The 15,469-nt window shown below is 41.6% G+C and overlaps 1 protein-coding gene across 1 annotated transcript in view; it reads left to right on the plus strand.

The window, feature by feature from the left end:
- The first annotated feature begins 317 nt into the window (after positions 1-317).
- The window catches only part of LOC106612512 (ribosomal protein S6 kinase alpha-2), a 48,142-nt gene continuing 32,990 nt past the window's right edge, over positions 318-15,469 (plus strand). The window contains exon 1 of the mRNA XM_045723232.2: positions 318-1,066. Coding sequence (XP_045579188.1) covers positions 968-1,066 — 99 coding nt within the window. The 5' untranslated portion in view covers positions 318-967. The remainder of the gene's footprint in view (positions 1,067-15,469) is intronic.

Genomic DNA, 15,469 nt, shown 5'->3' on the forward strand with positions numbered 1-15,469 from the left:
TTTCTTTCGGGTATCTCTGTAATGTGTCTGTATCCATGTAATTGTATATGTATTTGTGTAAAAAATAGGACCTCAGTGGAAATAATTCCCTCGCTTTATTGTACAATTAGTTGGATATATTTTATAGAATTAGAAATATGGCATCAATGTTTAAAATCTGATTTCCTTTTAGCTGATCCTTGTCTGAAGCAGACACTAATCAGCCGACACTCCAACCTTCATTTATTGAGGGTGGGAGGATGTACATATTTGGGCTACCTGTGTAAACACAGCCTTAAAAACACGAACAACATTCGCCTGTGATCCATGCATCCCTAACATGCCTGACGACAGATGAGACGTCTCATAATTTCACTGGGCTTCATACCAACATTGTATGCTGCTCTCGGAGTCTGTGTCCACCCTCCTTGATATCTACATGAGGTAGGGGTGTATCATGAACATGTGGATTAGTTGCTCTCTGTTGTCAGAGAAGGGGAGTTCTCTACTCCCAACGGTGAGAGTACAGTTTGATTGGGCGCGAAAAGAAGCTGAATGTTGGGGAGGAGGGGAGCCCTCGCTTGCTTCACATTGCATGACTGCACCGTGCTGATTCAGCGGGACAAAAGGGATAGCGGCGGGTGCTGAGGACCGTAATCGCCAGAATCACTGCTGCTTGGATGGCACTGTCAAATCAAATCAAATCGTATTGGTCACATACACGTGTTTAGCAGATGTTATTGCGGGTGTAGCGAAATGCTTGTGCATATCAAAGCATTGCGCTGTAGCAAGGACGGACGGACACTGCAGTGGTGTCAACAGTGACCAAATCGCTGGTTTTCCTGGTTGTTGTTTATCTGCCATATAGGAAGTGGATTAGAAGAGTGGCTGGGAGGAAACTAAATCCTTCTCTATTGTTGTGTACTGATCTGGATTTAGGTGTTGAGCAAAGACAAACTGCCAATGCGGATCTGAAGCGGGGCACACAATGGACACGAACATGCAGAAATTTACAGTTAGGAGATGGTTTTCCGTCTACCTTCAGAAGAAGTCACGGTCCAAAAACTCGAACCTCTGCAGATTAGAGGTAAGTGTATTGTTCTTTACTGCCCAACTACTTTGTGGCTGTGCGTGCCATAACGCAGAATAATTGTTTGCTAAAGGTGTGATTCAGCTGCCACTGACTGCTGTCACTCAATGATGTTGTGGTAGGCTGTTGTGGAACCCTGTGTCGGTCTTGTTTGTTACCCGATATTAGGCTACACTTGCCAGTACAATTTCAGCATTTTGACAAGCTTTGTAGACTACCATTGCACAACATTTTCATAAAAAATCATGTTGAATTCTGTCTAGCATGGTATTGCACACACACGCACACAAAAAAAACAATTAAACTAATGGCTTAATCAACGTTAATCTGTGAGTTTGAGTGGACTTGAAAAGGTGAATAATTTTTGCTAATGTGTCGTTTACTCAACAAACTCTGCTAGAAGTGAGCTGAATTTGAATAAACTTGAGTAAAATTACAAATTAATGTTTGCTCAAAACCATGCTCATCATTATCATATTTCCCAGATGCCCTTTTGCAGGTTGATTTTCAGAATTGTTTGTTTCAATACCTGTGTTTTTGCATGTCATTTGATTGGTTGATTTGATCTTATGCTATACAAAAATAAATAACATACTTTTACTAAAGGGTAAACACATTTGAATTCATTCACATTTTGACAGCACCCCTTTTTTTATTTGAATGAAACCTTCCATTGTGCTCAGAAAGTGACTTTTTGGATCTGAAAATCAAAACATTCAAGAGATATATAAAAGTGCTCAAAGTTGGCCCCTTTTTTTATACCCATACCATGAGATATCCATGTATTCAACCACTGGGAAAGATAAATGGTTGAGACTGATATCAAAGTTTATTTGTCATGTGCGCCTGTGTAGACCACATGTGTAGACCTTACAGTGAAATGTTTACTTATAGGCCCTAACCAACAGTGCAATTTTAAGTAAAAAATAGGTATTAGGTGAACAATATATAAGTAAAGAAATAAAAAGACAATGAAAATAACAGTAGCGAGGCTATATACAGGCACCAGTTAGTTGGGCTAATTGAGGCTATATGAACATGTAGGTATAGTTAAAGTGACTATGCATATATGATAAACAGAGAATAGGACCAGCGTAAATGAGGGGTTAGTGGGACATAATGCAGATAGTTTGGGTAGCCAATGTGCGGATGATAAACAGAGTAGCAGCAGCGTAAAGAGGGGTTGGTGGGGGGGCTCACAATGAAAATAGTCCAGGTAGCCATTTGATTACCTGTTCAGGAGTCTTATGGCTTGGGGGTAAAAGCTATTGAGAATCCTTTTGGTCCTAGACTTGGTGCTCCTCTCTGCTACCGCATGGCAAGCAGTACCGAACAGTCTATGGCTGGGGTCTTTGACAATTTTTTAGGGCCTTCCTCTGACACCGCCTGGTGTAGAGGTCCTGGCTGGCAGGCAGTTTAGCCCCAGTGATGTACTGGGCCATGCGCACTACCCTCTGAAGTGCCTTGTGGTCGGAAGCCGAGCAGTTGCCGTACCAGGCAGTGATGCAACCAGTCAGGATGCTCTCGATGTTGCAGCTGTAGAACCTTTTCAGGATCTCAGGACCCATGCCAAATCCTTTTAGTTCCTGAGGGGGAATAGGCTTCGTCGTGCCCTCTTCACGTCTGTCTTGGTGTGCTTGGAACATTCTAGGTTGTTGGTGATGTGGACACTAAGGAACTTGAAGCTCTCAACCTGCTCAACTACAGCCCCATCAATGAGAATGGGGGCGTGCTCGGTCCTCCTTTTCCTGTAGTCCACAATCATCTCCTTTGTCTTGGTTACGTTGAGGGATAGGTTTTTATTCTGGCACCACCCGGCCAGGTCTCTGACCTCCTCCCTATAGCTGTCTCGTCATTGTCGATGATCAGGCCTACCACTTGTGTTGTCTGCAAATTTAATGATGGTGTTGAAGTCGTGCCTGGCCATGCAGACGTGGGTGAACAGGGAGTACATGAGGAAACTGAGCACGCACCCCTGAGGGGCTCCAGTGTTGAGGATCAGCATGGTGGATGTGTTGCTACCTTCCCTCACCACCTGGGTGCGGCCCGTCAGGAAGTCCAGGATCCAGTTGCAGAGGGAGGTGTTTAGTCTCAGGATCCTTAGCTTAGTGATGAGCTTTGAGGACACTATGGCGTTGAACGCTGAGCTGTAGTCAATGAATAGCATTCTCACGTAGGGGTTCCTTTTGTCCAGGTGGGAAAGGGTAGTGTGGAGTGCAATTGACATTGCATCGTCTATGGATCTGTTTGGCGGTATGCAAGTTGGACTGGCTCTAGGGTTTCTGGGATAATGGTGTTAATGTGAGACATTACCAGCCTTTCAAAGCACTTCATGGCTACAGATATGAGTGCTACAGGTCTGTAGTCATTTAGGCAGGTTACCTTAGTGTTCTTGGGCACAGGGACTATGTTGGTCTGCTTGAAGCATGTTGGTGTTTCAGGCTCAATCGGGGACGTGTTGAAAATGTCAGTGAAGACACCTGCCAGTTGGTCAGCACATGCCCGGAGCACACGTCCTGGTAATCCGTCTGGTCCCGCAGCCTTTTGAATGTTGACCTGTTTAAAGGTCTTACTCACATCGGCTATGGAGAGTGTGATCACACAGTCATCCGGAACAACTGATGCTCTCATACATATCTCAGTGTTGCTTGCCTCGAAGCGAGCATAAAAGTGATTTAGCTTGTCTGGTAGGCTCGTGTCACTGGGCAGTTCTCGGCTGTGCTTCCCTTTTGTAGTCTGTAATAGTTTGCAGGCCCTGCCACATAAAACGAGCGTCGGAGCCGGTGTAGTACGACTCAATCTTAGTCCTGTGTTGGCGCTTTGCCTGTTTGATGGTTCATCTTGGGGCATAGCAGGATTTCTTATAAGCTTCTGGGTTAGAGTCCCACACCTTGAAAGCGGTGGCTCTACCCTTTAGCTCAGTGCGAATGTTGCTTGTAATCAATGGCTTCCATGCCTGTAATCCATGGTTGGGGTATGTACATACAGTAACTGTGGGGACGACATCCTCGATGCACTTATTGATAAAGCCAGTGACTGATGGTGTACTTCTCAATGCCATCGGAAGAATCCCGGAACATATTCCAGTCTGTGCTAGCAAAAAAGTCCCGTAGTTTAGCATCTGCTTCATCTGATCACTGGTGCTTCCTGCTTTAATTTTTGCTTATAAGCAGGAATTGGGAGGATAGCATTGTGGTCAGATTTGCCAAATGGAGGGCGAGGGAGAGCTTTGTATGCGTCTCTGTGTATGGAGTACAGGTGATCTATATTTTTTCCCCCTCTGGTTGTGCATTTAACATGCTGATAGAAATGAGGTAAGACTGATTTAAGTTTCCCTGCATTAAAGTCCCTGGCCACTAGGAGCGCCGCCTCTGGGTGAGCAGTTTCCTGTTTGCTTATTTCCGTATACAGCTGACTGAGTGTGGTCTTAGTGGTAAATAAAAAGCCACAAAAAATATAGGTAACTCTCTTGGCAAATAGTGTGGTCTACAGCTTATCATGAGATACTCTACTTCATCTTACTGGAGTGTGCTGTTCTATCTAGCCGGTGCAGCATATAATCCACAAATTGAATATCCATGTCGTCATTCAGCCATAATTCTGTGAAACATAAGATGTTACAGTTTTTGATGTTCCGTTGGAAGGATATTCTTGATCGTACTTCGTCTAATTTATTGTCCAGTGATTGTATGTTGGCAAGTAATACTGAGGTTAAAGGCAGATTTCCCACTCGCCATCGGCGGATCCTTACGAGGCACCCCACTCTGTGTCCTCTGTCCTTCTGATACAAATCATTAAAATCCAGACAGAAAATATTTACACAAGAGGCAACCTATTATCTCTTTCTCTTGCCATTGACGGGGATTTTGGCCTTGTCGGGTGTCTGAAGTACATCCTATGCGTCCTGCTTGTTGAAGAAAAAATCTTAGTCTAATCCGAGGTGAATGATCGCTGTCCTGATATCCAGAAGCTCTTTTTTTGCCGTAAGATACGGTGGCAGAAACATTATGTACAAAATAAGTTACAAATAACGTGAGAAAAAACACATAATAGCTCAATTGGTTAGGCGCCTGTAAAACAGCTGCCATTTCTTCCAGCACCATTTTTGTAAGCATTTAAAAGCTTACAAACAGGGTTGTCAAACTATTTGATAATTTCCTGATTTTTTTTTAACCTTTAATGTCAATGATCTAACAACGCATCAACAGTAATAATTTTTTATATTTGCATATGTGGTAGCTTAGACCCTATTTTACATCATCTGAGGTTTTTGTGTTGTGCCCACCATTGGTTGAGACACAACATGCTCTTGAATACAGGGTGGATGCCATGTTTTGGCTGATAAATGTACTAAAATAGGAAAACAATCTGACATTTTAACCTTAAAATGGTACATCAAAGGTTTGAGGTCCAGACATCAGAGAATGTTGACTTGAATGGGAATATCTGTTTTAAATTAGACTGTCAATTCTCCATAGGAAACCTATTGAAATCATAGAAATGTACTGTATATTGAAGAAAAATATAAACACAACATATAAAGTGTTGGTTTCATGAGCTGAAATAAAATATCCCAGACATTTTCAATATACACAAGAAGCTTATTTCTCTCAAATGTTGTCCACAAATTTGTTTACGTCCCTGTTAGTGAGAATTTCTCTTTTGCCAAGATAATCCATCCACCTGACAGGTGTGGCATATCAAGAATCTGATTAAACAGCATGATCATTACACAGGTGCACCTTGTGCTGGGGACAATAAAAGGCCATTCTAAAATGTGCAGTTTTGTCACACAACACAATGCCACAGATGTGTGCAATTGGCATGCTGACTGCAGAAATGTCCACCAGAGCTGTTGCCAGATAATTTTATGTCTATTTCTCTACCATAAGACGCCAATGTCAATTTAGAGAATTTGGCAGTACGTCTAACCGCAGACCACGTGTAAACACGCCAGCCCAGGGTCTCCACATCTGGCTTCTTCACCTGCGGGATCGTCTGAGACCAACCTCCCAGACAGCTCATGAAACTGAGGAGTATTTCTGACTGTTGTAAAGCCATTTTGTAGGTAAAAACCCATTCAGCCAGTCTCCCAAGTGGCTGCGCATGGCTGCGCCCCTGCCCAGTCATGTGAAATGCATAGATTGGGGCCTAATGAATTTATTTAAATTGACTGATTTCCTTATATGATCTGTAATTCGGTAAAATCATTGAAATTGTTGCATGTTGCGTTTTTTTTTTATTTTTGTTCGGTAGATAATAGAATGGACATGACCATATAAGTTGACATTCCACGGTGGGTGGACCGGCGGCCATCTTTGTGGTAGTAATTTAGAAGTTACAATTTCAATTCAATTAAAATGTCAATGGTGGACCAGATCAATTCCAGTGGTCCTAAGGGACTGGTCTGTTCTATGAATTATGTTTCTGATTAAAATTACACCCTCCCTGTATTCAAGAGCATGTTGTGTCTCAACCGATGGCGGACACAACACAAACATCTCAGATGATGTAAAATAGGGTCTAAGCTACAACATATGCAAATATGATTTGTTTTATTTTGTTCACGTTTTACGATAATTGATGTTATTTCTTTTTTTATCATTTTTTTTTTAAACAGTTTGACAACCCTGTTGTAAGCTTTTAAATTATATCAAACTCAACCGTTTATCTTTTCCAGTGACGAAGACATGGATGTCTCATGGTAGGGTGGGGTATGCAAAATGAGTCAACTTTGAGCACCTTTATCTCCTGAATGTTTGGCATTCAGGTCCAAAAAGTAACAATCTGACAACTTCTTCAATGGGCAAACATGTATGCAAAGTTGTCTTTTAACCTGTCTGGGCTAGGGGGCAGTATTTTCACGGCCGGATAAAAAACGGTACCCGATTTAAACTGGTTACTACTCTTTCCCAGAAACGAGAATATGCATAGTATTAGTAGATTTGGATAGAAAACACTCTGAAGTTTCTAAAACTGTTTGAATGGTGTCTGTGAGTATAACAGAACTCATATGGCAGGCAAAAACCGGAGAAAATTCCAAGCAGGAAGTGGCCTGTCTGTGATTTTGTAGTTCTCCCTTTGCTTCTCTATCGAAACCCCACGGGCACTGTAGTTATGTAGCACTTTCTAAGGCTTCCATTGGCTCTCTAAAGCCTTCAGAAAGCGGATTGACGCGTCTCCTGTCTCCGGGCAGAGTACAGGAGCACAGTTTGTCAGTGGACTGCCTGGTGGCTAAGAGATTGGAAATGCGCGTTCATGAGACCTCGCCATTTTTTCTCTTCCTTTTTGAATGAATACAGCATTGTCCGGTTGAATATTATCGCTATTTTACGAGAAAAATACCATTAAAAAATTGATTTTAAACAGCGTTTGACATGCTTCTAAGTACGGTAATGGGACATTTTGAAATGTTTTGTCTCAAAATGCGCTCGCGCGTTACCCTTTGGATAGTGACCTGAATGCACGAACAAAACGGAGGTATTTGCACATAACTATGGATTATTTGGAACAAAAACATTTGTTGTGGAAGTAGCAGTCCTGGGAGTGCATTCTGATGAAGAACAGCAAAGGTAATCCAATTTTTCTAATACTAATTCTGAATTTAGTGAGCCCCGAACTTGATGGCGAGCTATGTACTCAGAATATTGCAAAATGTGCTTTCGCCGAAAAGCTATTTTAAAATCTGACACAGCGATTGCATAAAGGAGTTCTGTATCTATAATTCTTAAAATAATTGTTATGTATTTTGTCAACGTTTATCATGAGTAATTTAGTAAATTCACCGGAAGTTTTCGGTGGGAATACAATTTCTGAACATCACACGCCAATGTAAAAAGCTGTTTTTTGATATAAATATGAACTTGATTGAACAAAACATGCATGTATTGTATAACATAATGTCCTAGGAGTGTCATCTGATGAAGATCATCAAAGGTTAGTGCTGCATTTAGCTGGATTTTGGGTTTTTGTGACATATATGCTTGCTTGAAAAATGGCTGTGTGGTTATTTCTGTCTATGTACTCTCCTAACATAATCTAATATTTTGCTTTCGCTGTAAAGCCTTTTTGAAATCGGACAATGTGGTTAGATTAACGAGAGTCTTATCTTTCAAATGGTGTAAAATAGTCGTATGTTTGAAATACTGAAATTATAGCATTTTTGAGGTTTTGTATTTCGCGCCACGCTCTTCCACTGGCTGTTGAATAGAGTGGGACGCTAACGTCCCACCTAGCCCATAGAAGTTAAATCAAAAGGGATGCTGTGAAAAAGTCAGTGGTGTTTAGGTAAAAATACTTTAATGTACTACTTAAGTAGTTTTTTTGGGTATCTGTACTTTACTATTTATATTTTTTAACAACTTTTATTTTTACTTCACTACATTCCTAAAGAAAATAATGTACATTTGACTTTGTACATTTTCCCTGACACCCAAAAGCAAGACAGGAAAATGGTCAAATTCATGCACTTATCAAGCGAACATCCCTGGTCATCCCTACTGCCTCTGATCCTGCGGACTCGCGAAACACACATGCTTCGTTTTTAAATGAAGTCTGACTGTTGTAGTGTGCCCCTGCCTATCCATGAATAAAAAAAAATAAGAGAATTGTTCTGTCTGCTTTGCTTAATATAAGCAATTTGAAATGATTTATACTTTTACTTTTGATACTTAAGTATATTTTTGCAATTACATTTACTTTTGATACTTAAGTATATTTAAAACCAAATACTTTTAGACTTTGACTCAAGCACTATTTTACTGGGTGACTTTCACTTTTACTTGGGTCATTTTCTATTAAGATATCTTTACTTTTACTCAAGTATGACAATTGGGTACTTTTTCCACTACTGCAAAAAGTGATTGCATTCAAATGAATTTTTCCCTAAACCAGGGTTCCCCAATACCAAATACAGCTTGCGGGAGATTTTATTTGGCTACCCAAGTTATCCGATGGAAAAAAATGTTTATATATAGTACCAATCAAATGTTTGGACACCTACTCATTAAAGGGTTTTTATTTATTCTTACTATTTTCTATATTGTAGAATAATAGTCGACATCAAAACTATTAAATAACACACGGAATCATGTAGTAACAAAAAAAGTCTTCAACAAATCTAAATATATACTGCTCAAAAAAATAAAGGGAACACTAAAATAACACATCCTAGATCTGAATGAAAGAAATAATCTTATTAAATACTTTTTTCTTTACATAGTTGAATGTGCTGACAACAAAATCACACAAAAATAATCAATGGAAATCCAATTTATCAACCCATGGAGGTCTGGATTTGGAGTCACACTCAAAATTAAAATGGAAAACCACACTACAGGCTGATCCAACTTTGATGTAATCTCCTTAAAACAAGTCAAAATGAGGCTCAGTAGTGTGTGTGGCCTCCACGTGCCTGTATGACCTCCCTACAACGCCTGGGCATGCTCCTGATGAGGTGGCGGATGGTCTCCTGAGGGATCTCCTCCCAGACCTGGACTAAAGCATCCGCCAACTCCTGGACAGTCTGTGGGGCAACGTGGCGTTGGTGGATGGAGCGAGACATGATGTCCCAGATGTGCTCAATTGGATTCAGGTCTGGGGAACGGGCGGGCCAGTCCATGGCATCAATGCCTTCCTCTTGCAGGAACTGCTGACACACTCCAGCCACATGAGGTCTAGCATTGTCTTGCATTAGGAGGAACCCAGGGCCAACCGCACCAGCATATGGTCTCACAAGGGATCTGAGGATCTCATCTCGGTACCTAATGGCAGTCAGGCTACCTCTGGCGAGCACATGGAGGGCTGTGCGGCCTCCCAAAGAAATGCCACCCCACACCATGACTGACCCACCGCCAAACCGGTCATGCTGGAGGATGTTGCAGGCAGCAGAACGTTCTCCACGGCGTCTCCAGACTCTGTCACGTCTGTCACGTGCTCAGTGTGAACCTGCTTTCATCTGTGAAGAGCACAGGGCGCCAGTGGCGAATTTGCCAATCTTGGTGTTTTCTGGCAAATGCCAAACATTCTGCACGGTGTTGGGCTGAAAGCAAAACCCCCACCTGTGGACGTCGGGCCCTCATACCACCCTCATGGAGTATGTTTCTGACCGTTTGAGCAGACACATGCACATTTGTGGCCTGCTGGAGGTCATTTTGCAGGGCGCTGGCAGTGCTCCTCCTGCTCCTCCTTGCACAAAGGTGGAGGTAGCGGTCCTGCTGCTGGGTTGTTGCCCTCCTACGGCCTCCTCCACATCTCCTGATGTACTGGCCTGTCTCCTGGTAGCGCCTCCATGCTCTGGACACTACGCTGACAGACACAGCAAACCTTCTTGCCATAGCTCGCATTGATGTGCCATCCTGGATGAGCTGCACTACCTGAGCCACTTGTGTGGGTTGTAGACTCCGTCTCATGCTACCACTAGAGTGAAAGCACCGGCAGCATTCAAAAGTGACCAAAACATCAGCCAGGAAGCATAGGAACTGAGAAGTGGTCTGTGGTCCCCGCCTGCAGAACCACTCCTTTATTGGGGGTGTCTTGCTAATTGCCTATAATTTCCACCTGTTGTCTATTCCATTTGCACAACAGCATGTGAAATTTATTGTCAATCAGTGTTGCTTCCTAAGTGGACAGTTTGATTTCACAGAAGTGTGATTGACTTGGAGTTACATTGTGTTGTTTAAGTGTTCCCTTTCTTTTTTTGAGCAGTGTATTTTATATTTGAGATTCTTCAAAGTAGCCACCCTTTGCCTTGATAACAGCTTTGCACACTATTGGTATTCTCTCAACCAGCTTCATGAGGTAGTCACCAGAAATACATTTCAATTAACAGGTTTGCCTTGTTAAGTTCATTTGTGGAATTTCTTTCCTTAATGCGTTTGAGCCAATCAGTTGTGTTGTGACAAGGTATGGGTGGTATACAGGAGAGAGCCCTATTTGGTAAAAGACCAAGTCCATATCATGGCAAAAACAGCTCAAAAAACCTAAGAGAAACGACAGTCCATCATTACTTTAAGACATGAAGATCAGTCAATCCGGAAAATTTCAAGGACTTTGAAAGTTTCTTCAAGTGCAGTTGCAAAAAGCATCAAGCGCTATGATGAAACTGGCTCATGAGGACCGCCACAAGAACGGAAGACCCAAAGTTACCTCTGCTGCCGAGGATAAGTTCATTAGCGTTACCAGCCTCAGAAATTGCAACCCAACTAAATGCTACAGAGTTCAAGTAACAAACACATCTCAACATCAACTGTTCAGAGGAGATTGTGTGAATCAGGCCTTCATGGTCGAATTGCTGCAAAGAAGCCACTACTAAAGGACATCAATAAGAAGAAGAGACTTGCTTGGGCCAAGAAACACAAGCAATGGACATTAGACCGGTGGAAATCTGTCTTTTGGTCTGAGTCAAAATTTGAGATTTTTGGTTCCAGCCGCCGTGTCTTTGTGAGACGCGGAGTAGGTGAACGGATGAACTCTGCATGTGTGGTTGCCACCATGAAAAATGGAGGAGGAGGTGTGATGGTATGGGGGTGCTTTGCTGGTGACACTGTCTGTGATTTATTTAGAATTCAAGGCACACTTAACCAGCATGGCTACAACTGCATTCTGCAGCGATACGCCATCCCCATCTGGTTTGCGCTTAGTGGGACCATCATTTGTTTTTCAACAGGACAATGACCCAAAACACACCTCCAGGCTGTGTAAAGGCTATTTGACCAAGAAGGAGAGTGATGGTGCTGCATCAGATGACCTGGCCTCCACAATTTTTACATTTACATTTTACACAATCACCCAACCTCAACCCAGTTGAGATGGTTTGGGATGAGTTGGATTGCAGAGTGAAGGAAAATCAGCCAACAAGTGTTCAGCATATGTGGGACCTTCTTCATGACTGTTGGAAAAGCATTCCTCGTGAAACTGGTTGAGAGAATGCCAAGAATGTGCAACAATGTCATTAAGGCAAAGGGTGACTACTTTGAAGAATCTAAAATATGTTTAACACTTTTTTTGGTTAATACATGATTCCATATGTGTTATTTCATAGTTTTGATGTCTTCACTATGACTGACACTGTAATTGGGGACCCCTGCCCTAAATGTATTCAGTAGTTGGTCTTATTGCAACTGTTACTGAGATCCATTGGAGGCTGCTGAGGGAAGGATGGCTCATAATGGCTGAACGGTGCGAATGGAATGGCATCAAGCACATGAAAACCATGTTTGATGTATGTGATACAATTCCGCTCCAGCCATTACCACGAGTCCGTTCTCCCAAATTAAGGTGCACATGATTAAGCATAGCCTAATATAGGCCTAATGCGGGCTGGATTTGGTGTAGCTAGGCTACTTGCTCATTTGTTTATTAGGGACTATTATATTTTAAGAGATTAATCATTTGTAAGAATCCAGATTTTTTTTTTTTTTACGAGGCAGTCTGCGATTGCTAAACTTTGTAACTTTTATGTAGACTACTTATATTGATTCTTGAAGAATACAACTTTTTTTGCTTATTGAGCTTAGTTTAACAGTTTAACCCAATCAGAACCCAAAATATAAACTTGTTTTACTCCATTGTTTGTAAACAATCTAATTGTAAACAAACATTGTATAGCTTCAAAACATGGTTACAACTATCGTATTGATCAAATGGATGGTCAGTCCTTGCATTTATATCCCAGTCTATGAATTTGAGAGAGGTTACATTTCTCCAGCTCCATCAGTAAGCTGTTTACCCAGAACGGTGGCCGGATGAGGGCTTTATTGTTTGAACTCCAGATTGACCCTTTCAAATTATTAATTCTTTATTAGATTTGGACTGAAATATTTAAGCATGAAACCAAGATCTTCAACGTATTCTCTAGGCCTAGTTTTACAATTGTAAGTTTCGGGGGGAATGGGAATTGGAACAGTAGACAAACATGTCCAACCCAACCACTACACCGGTGATTGCAATCTCCACCATTTTCTTCGCCACACTGCAAAGCTACCTGGGCATGGCGCTGTTCAGCAGCCGTGGTGCTGAATCGACAATTAATCTTTTGTCCATTCGAAATTTCAAATTGATCGCAACGCTATCCATGGTGCTGTCCATGGTGCTGAATGCTGTGTGATGGTTAAAGGCACAAGGTATTCCCGCAGAGTTGGAATGCCTTCTAAAGTGGTGGAACCACAGATATCCTATTAAATTACTATGTGTGGAACTCTGTACGATACAAAACGATATACTACACTGAGTGTACAAAACATTACGAACATCTGCTCTTTCCATGACAGACTGACCAGGTGAATCCAGGTGAAAGCCATGATTCCTTATTGATGTCACTTGTTAAATCCACTTCACTTCAGTGTACATGAAGGGGAGGAGACAGGCTAACAAAGGATTTTTAACCTCTGCGGGATCGGTGTCCCTATACCTGGACGGTTGTTGCTAACGTGCTCTAATGTGACTAGAATGACGTAAGTAACAGCCATCTTTCCAGGACATATGCATGTTTTATATGTGCAGAAAGCTTAAATTCTCGTTAATCTAACTGCACTGTCCAATTACAGTAGCTATTACAGTGAAAAAAAGACCATGCTATTGTTTGAGGAGAGTGCATGGCAACAAACTTTTATCACAGCAACTGTTTTGATACATTCACCTCTGAAGGTAAATAATGTACTTGCACTCAGTAATCTTGCTCTAATTTGTCATCCCGTGGATCCCAGACACAAAATGTAGCATAGTTTTGTTTGATAAAATCAATTTTTATTTTCAAATGTAGGAACTGGGTTCTACAGTTTTCCTTTCAAATGGTATCAAGAATATGGATATCCTTGCTTCAGGTCCTGATCTACAGGCAGTTAGATTTGGGTATGTCATTTTAGGTGAAAATTTAGAAAAAGGGTCAGATCCTTTTTTGAGGTTTTAAGCCTTGAAACAATTGAGACATGGATTGTGTATTTGTGAATGGGCAAGACAAAATATTGAAGTGTCTTTGAACGGGGTATGGTAGTAGGTGCCAGGTGCACCGGTTTGTGTCAAGAGCTGCAACGCTGCTGGGTTTTTAACACTCAACAGTTTCTCATGTATATCAAGAATGGTCCACCAGCCATAGGACATCCAGCCATCTTGACACAACTGTGGGAAGCACTGGATTTAACATGGGCCATCATCCCTGTGGAACGCATTCGACACCTTGTAGAGGCCATGCCCCGACAAATTTAGGCTGTTACCCCACAACATATTTCTCTGTATAGCATGCACCTCAATTACCTCGACTAACCTGTGCCCCCACACGTTGACTCTGTGTACCAGGACCGTCCTGTGTATAGAGCCTTGTTACTGTTATTTTATTGTTGCTCTTTTAATATTTTATTGTTTTCTATTTAAACATTTTTTATTTACTTTCTTAACACAATTGTTTCTTAACTGCATTGTTGGTTAGGGGCTTGTAAGTAAGCATTTCACTGTTGTATTCGGTGCAAATGTTTTCAGACTAGTCGGGCTCTAAGTGTTAGCTAATGGTACTGTTTGTGTAAACATGTCTCTGCTTGTGACTGTTTGTCTTACAGAATGCTTCGGTCTGTGTGCAGTTATCAGTAGAAATCACATTCACTTTGACGTCTCTTTGTAATCCTTCCTGAGTGTCTCATAGCAAGATGTTCAGACAGACCAGCCTCTCTGAGATAATATGTAGTCATCATGTACCCAATCCCTTCACCAGGAAACAGACATTCACATCACACAATAGACATAGGGGATTTAATATTACACGCTAGACGTAGGGGATTTAATATTACACGCTAGACGTAGGGGATTCAATATTGCACGCCAGACGTAGGGGATTTAATATTGCACGCCAGACGTAGGGGATTTAATATTGCACGCCAGACGTAGGGGATTTAATATTGCACGCCAGACGTAGGGGATTTAATATTGCACGCCAGACGTAGGGGATTTAATATTGCACGCCAGACGTAGGGGATTTAATATTGCACATCTGCAATACACTGAGGCATGCTAAGCATGATTAACATAATGCATACAAATACATATATGGAAACAATTTTCAAAACAATACCTGATGGATTTAGATATCTGAGCGCTTGTGACATAATGGGGTATTTTACTCCATGATTGCCTCTTGAGTTATTCTGTCTGTATCATTAATCTCACAAGACAATAATGCTATTTTGCATCGCAAAGTGATTTTCATTATATTGTTGTCATTAATACTTTATTTGGATGAAGACAAACCCTTGTGGGAGTTAGGTATAGTTTACCCAAGACCATGAAATGAAGGGTAGTTTTCTTGAGGGAGAATCTGGTACTAAGTCAGGTAGACTCATCAGACAGATGGCAGTCAATCAGACCATTGGTATGTTTGTGTTATTGTTTATCGAAATCCCTGTTTGACTGCTT

The sequence above is a fragment of the Salmo salar genome, chromosome 01 (assembly GCF_965601325.2).
Source record: "Salmo salar chromosome 01, fSalSal1, whole genome shotgun sequence".
In the NCBI taxonomy this organism is placed as follows: Eukaryota; Metazoa; Chordata; class Actinopteri; order Salmoniformes; family Salmonidae; genus Salmo; species Salmo salar.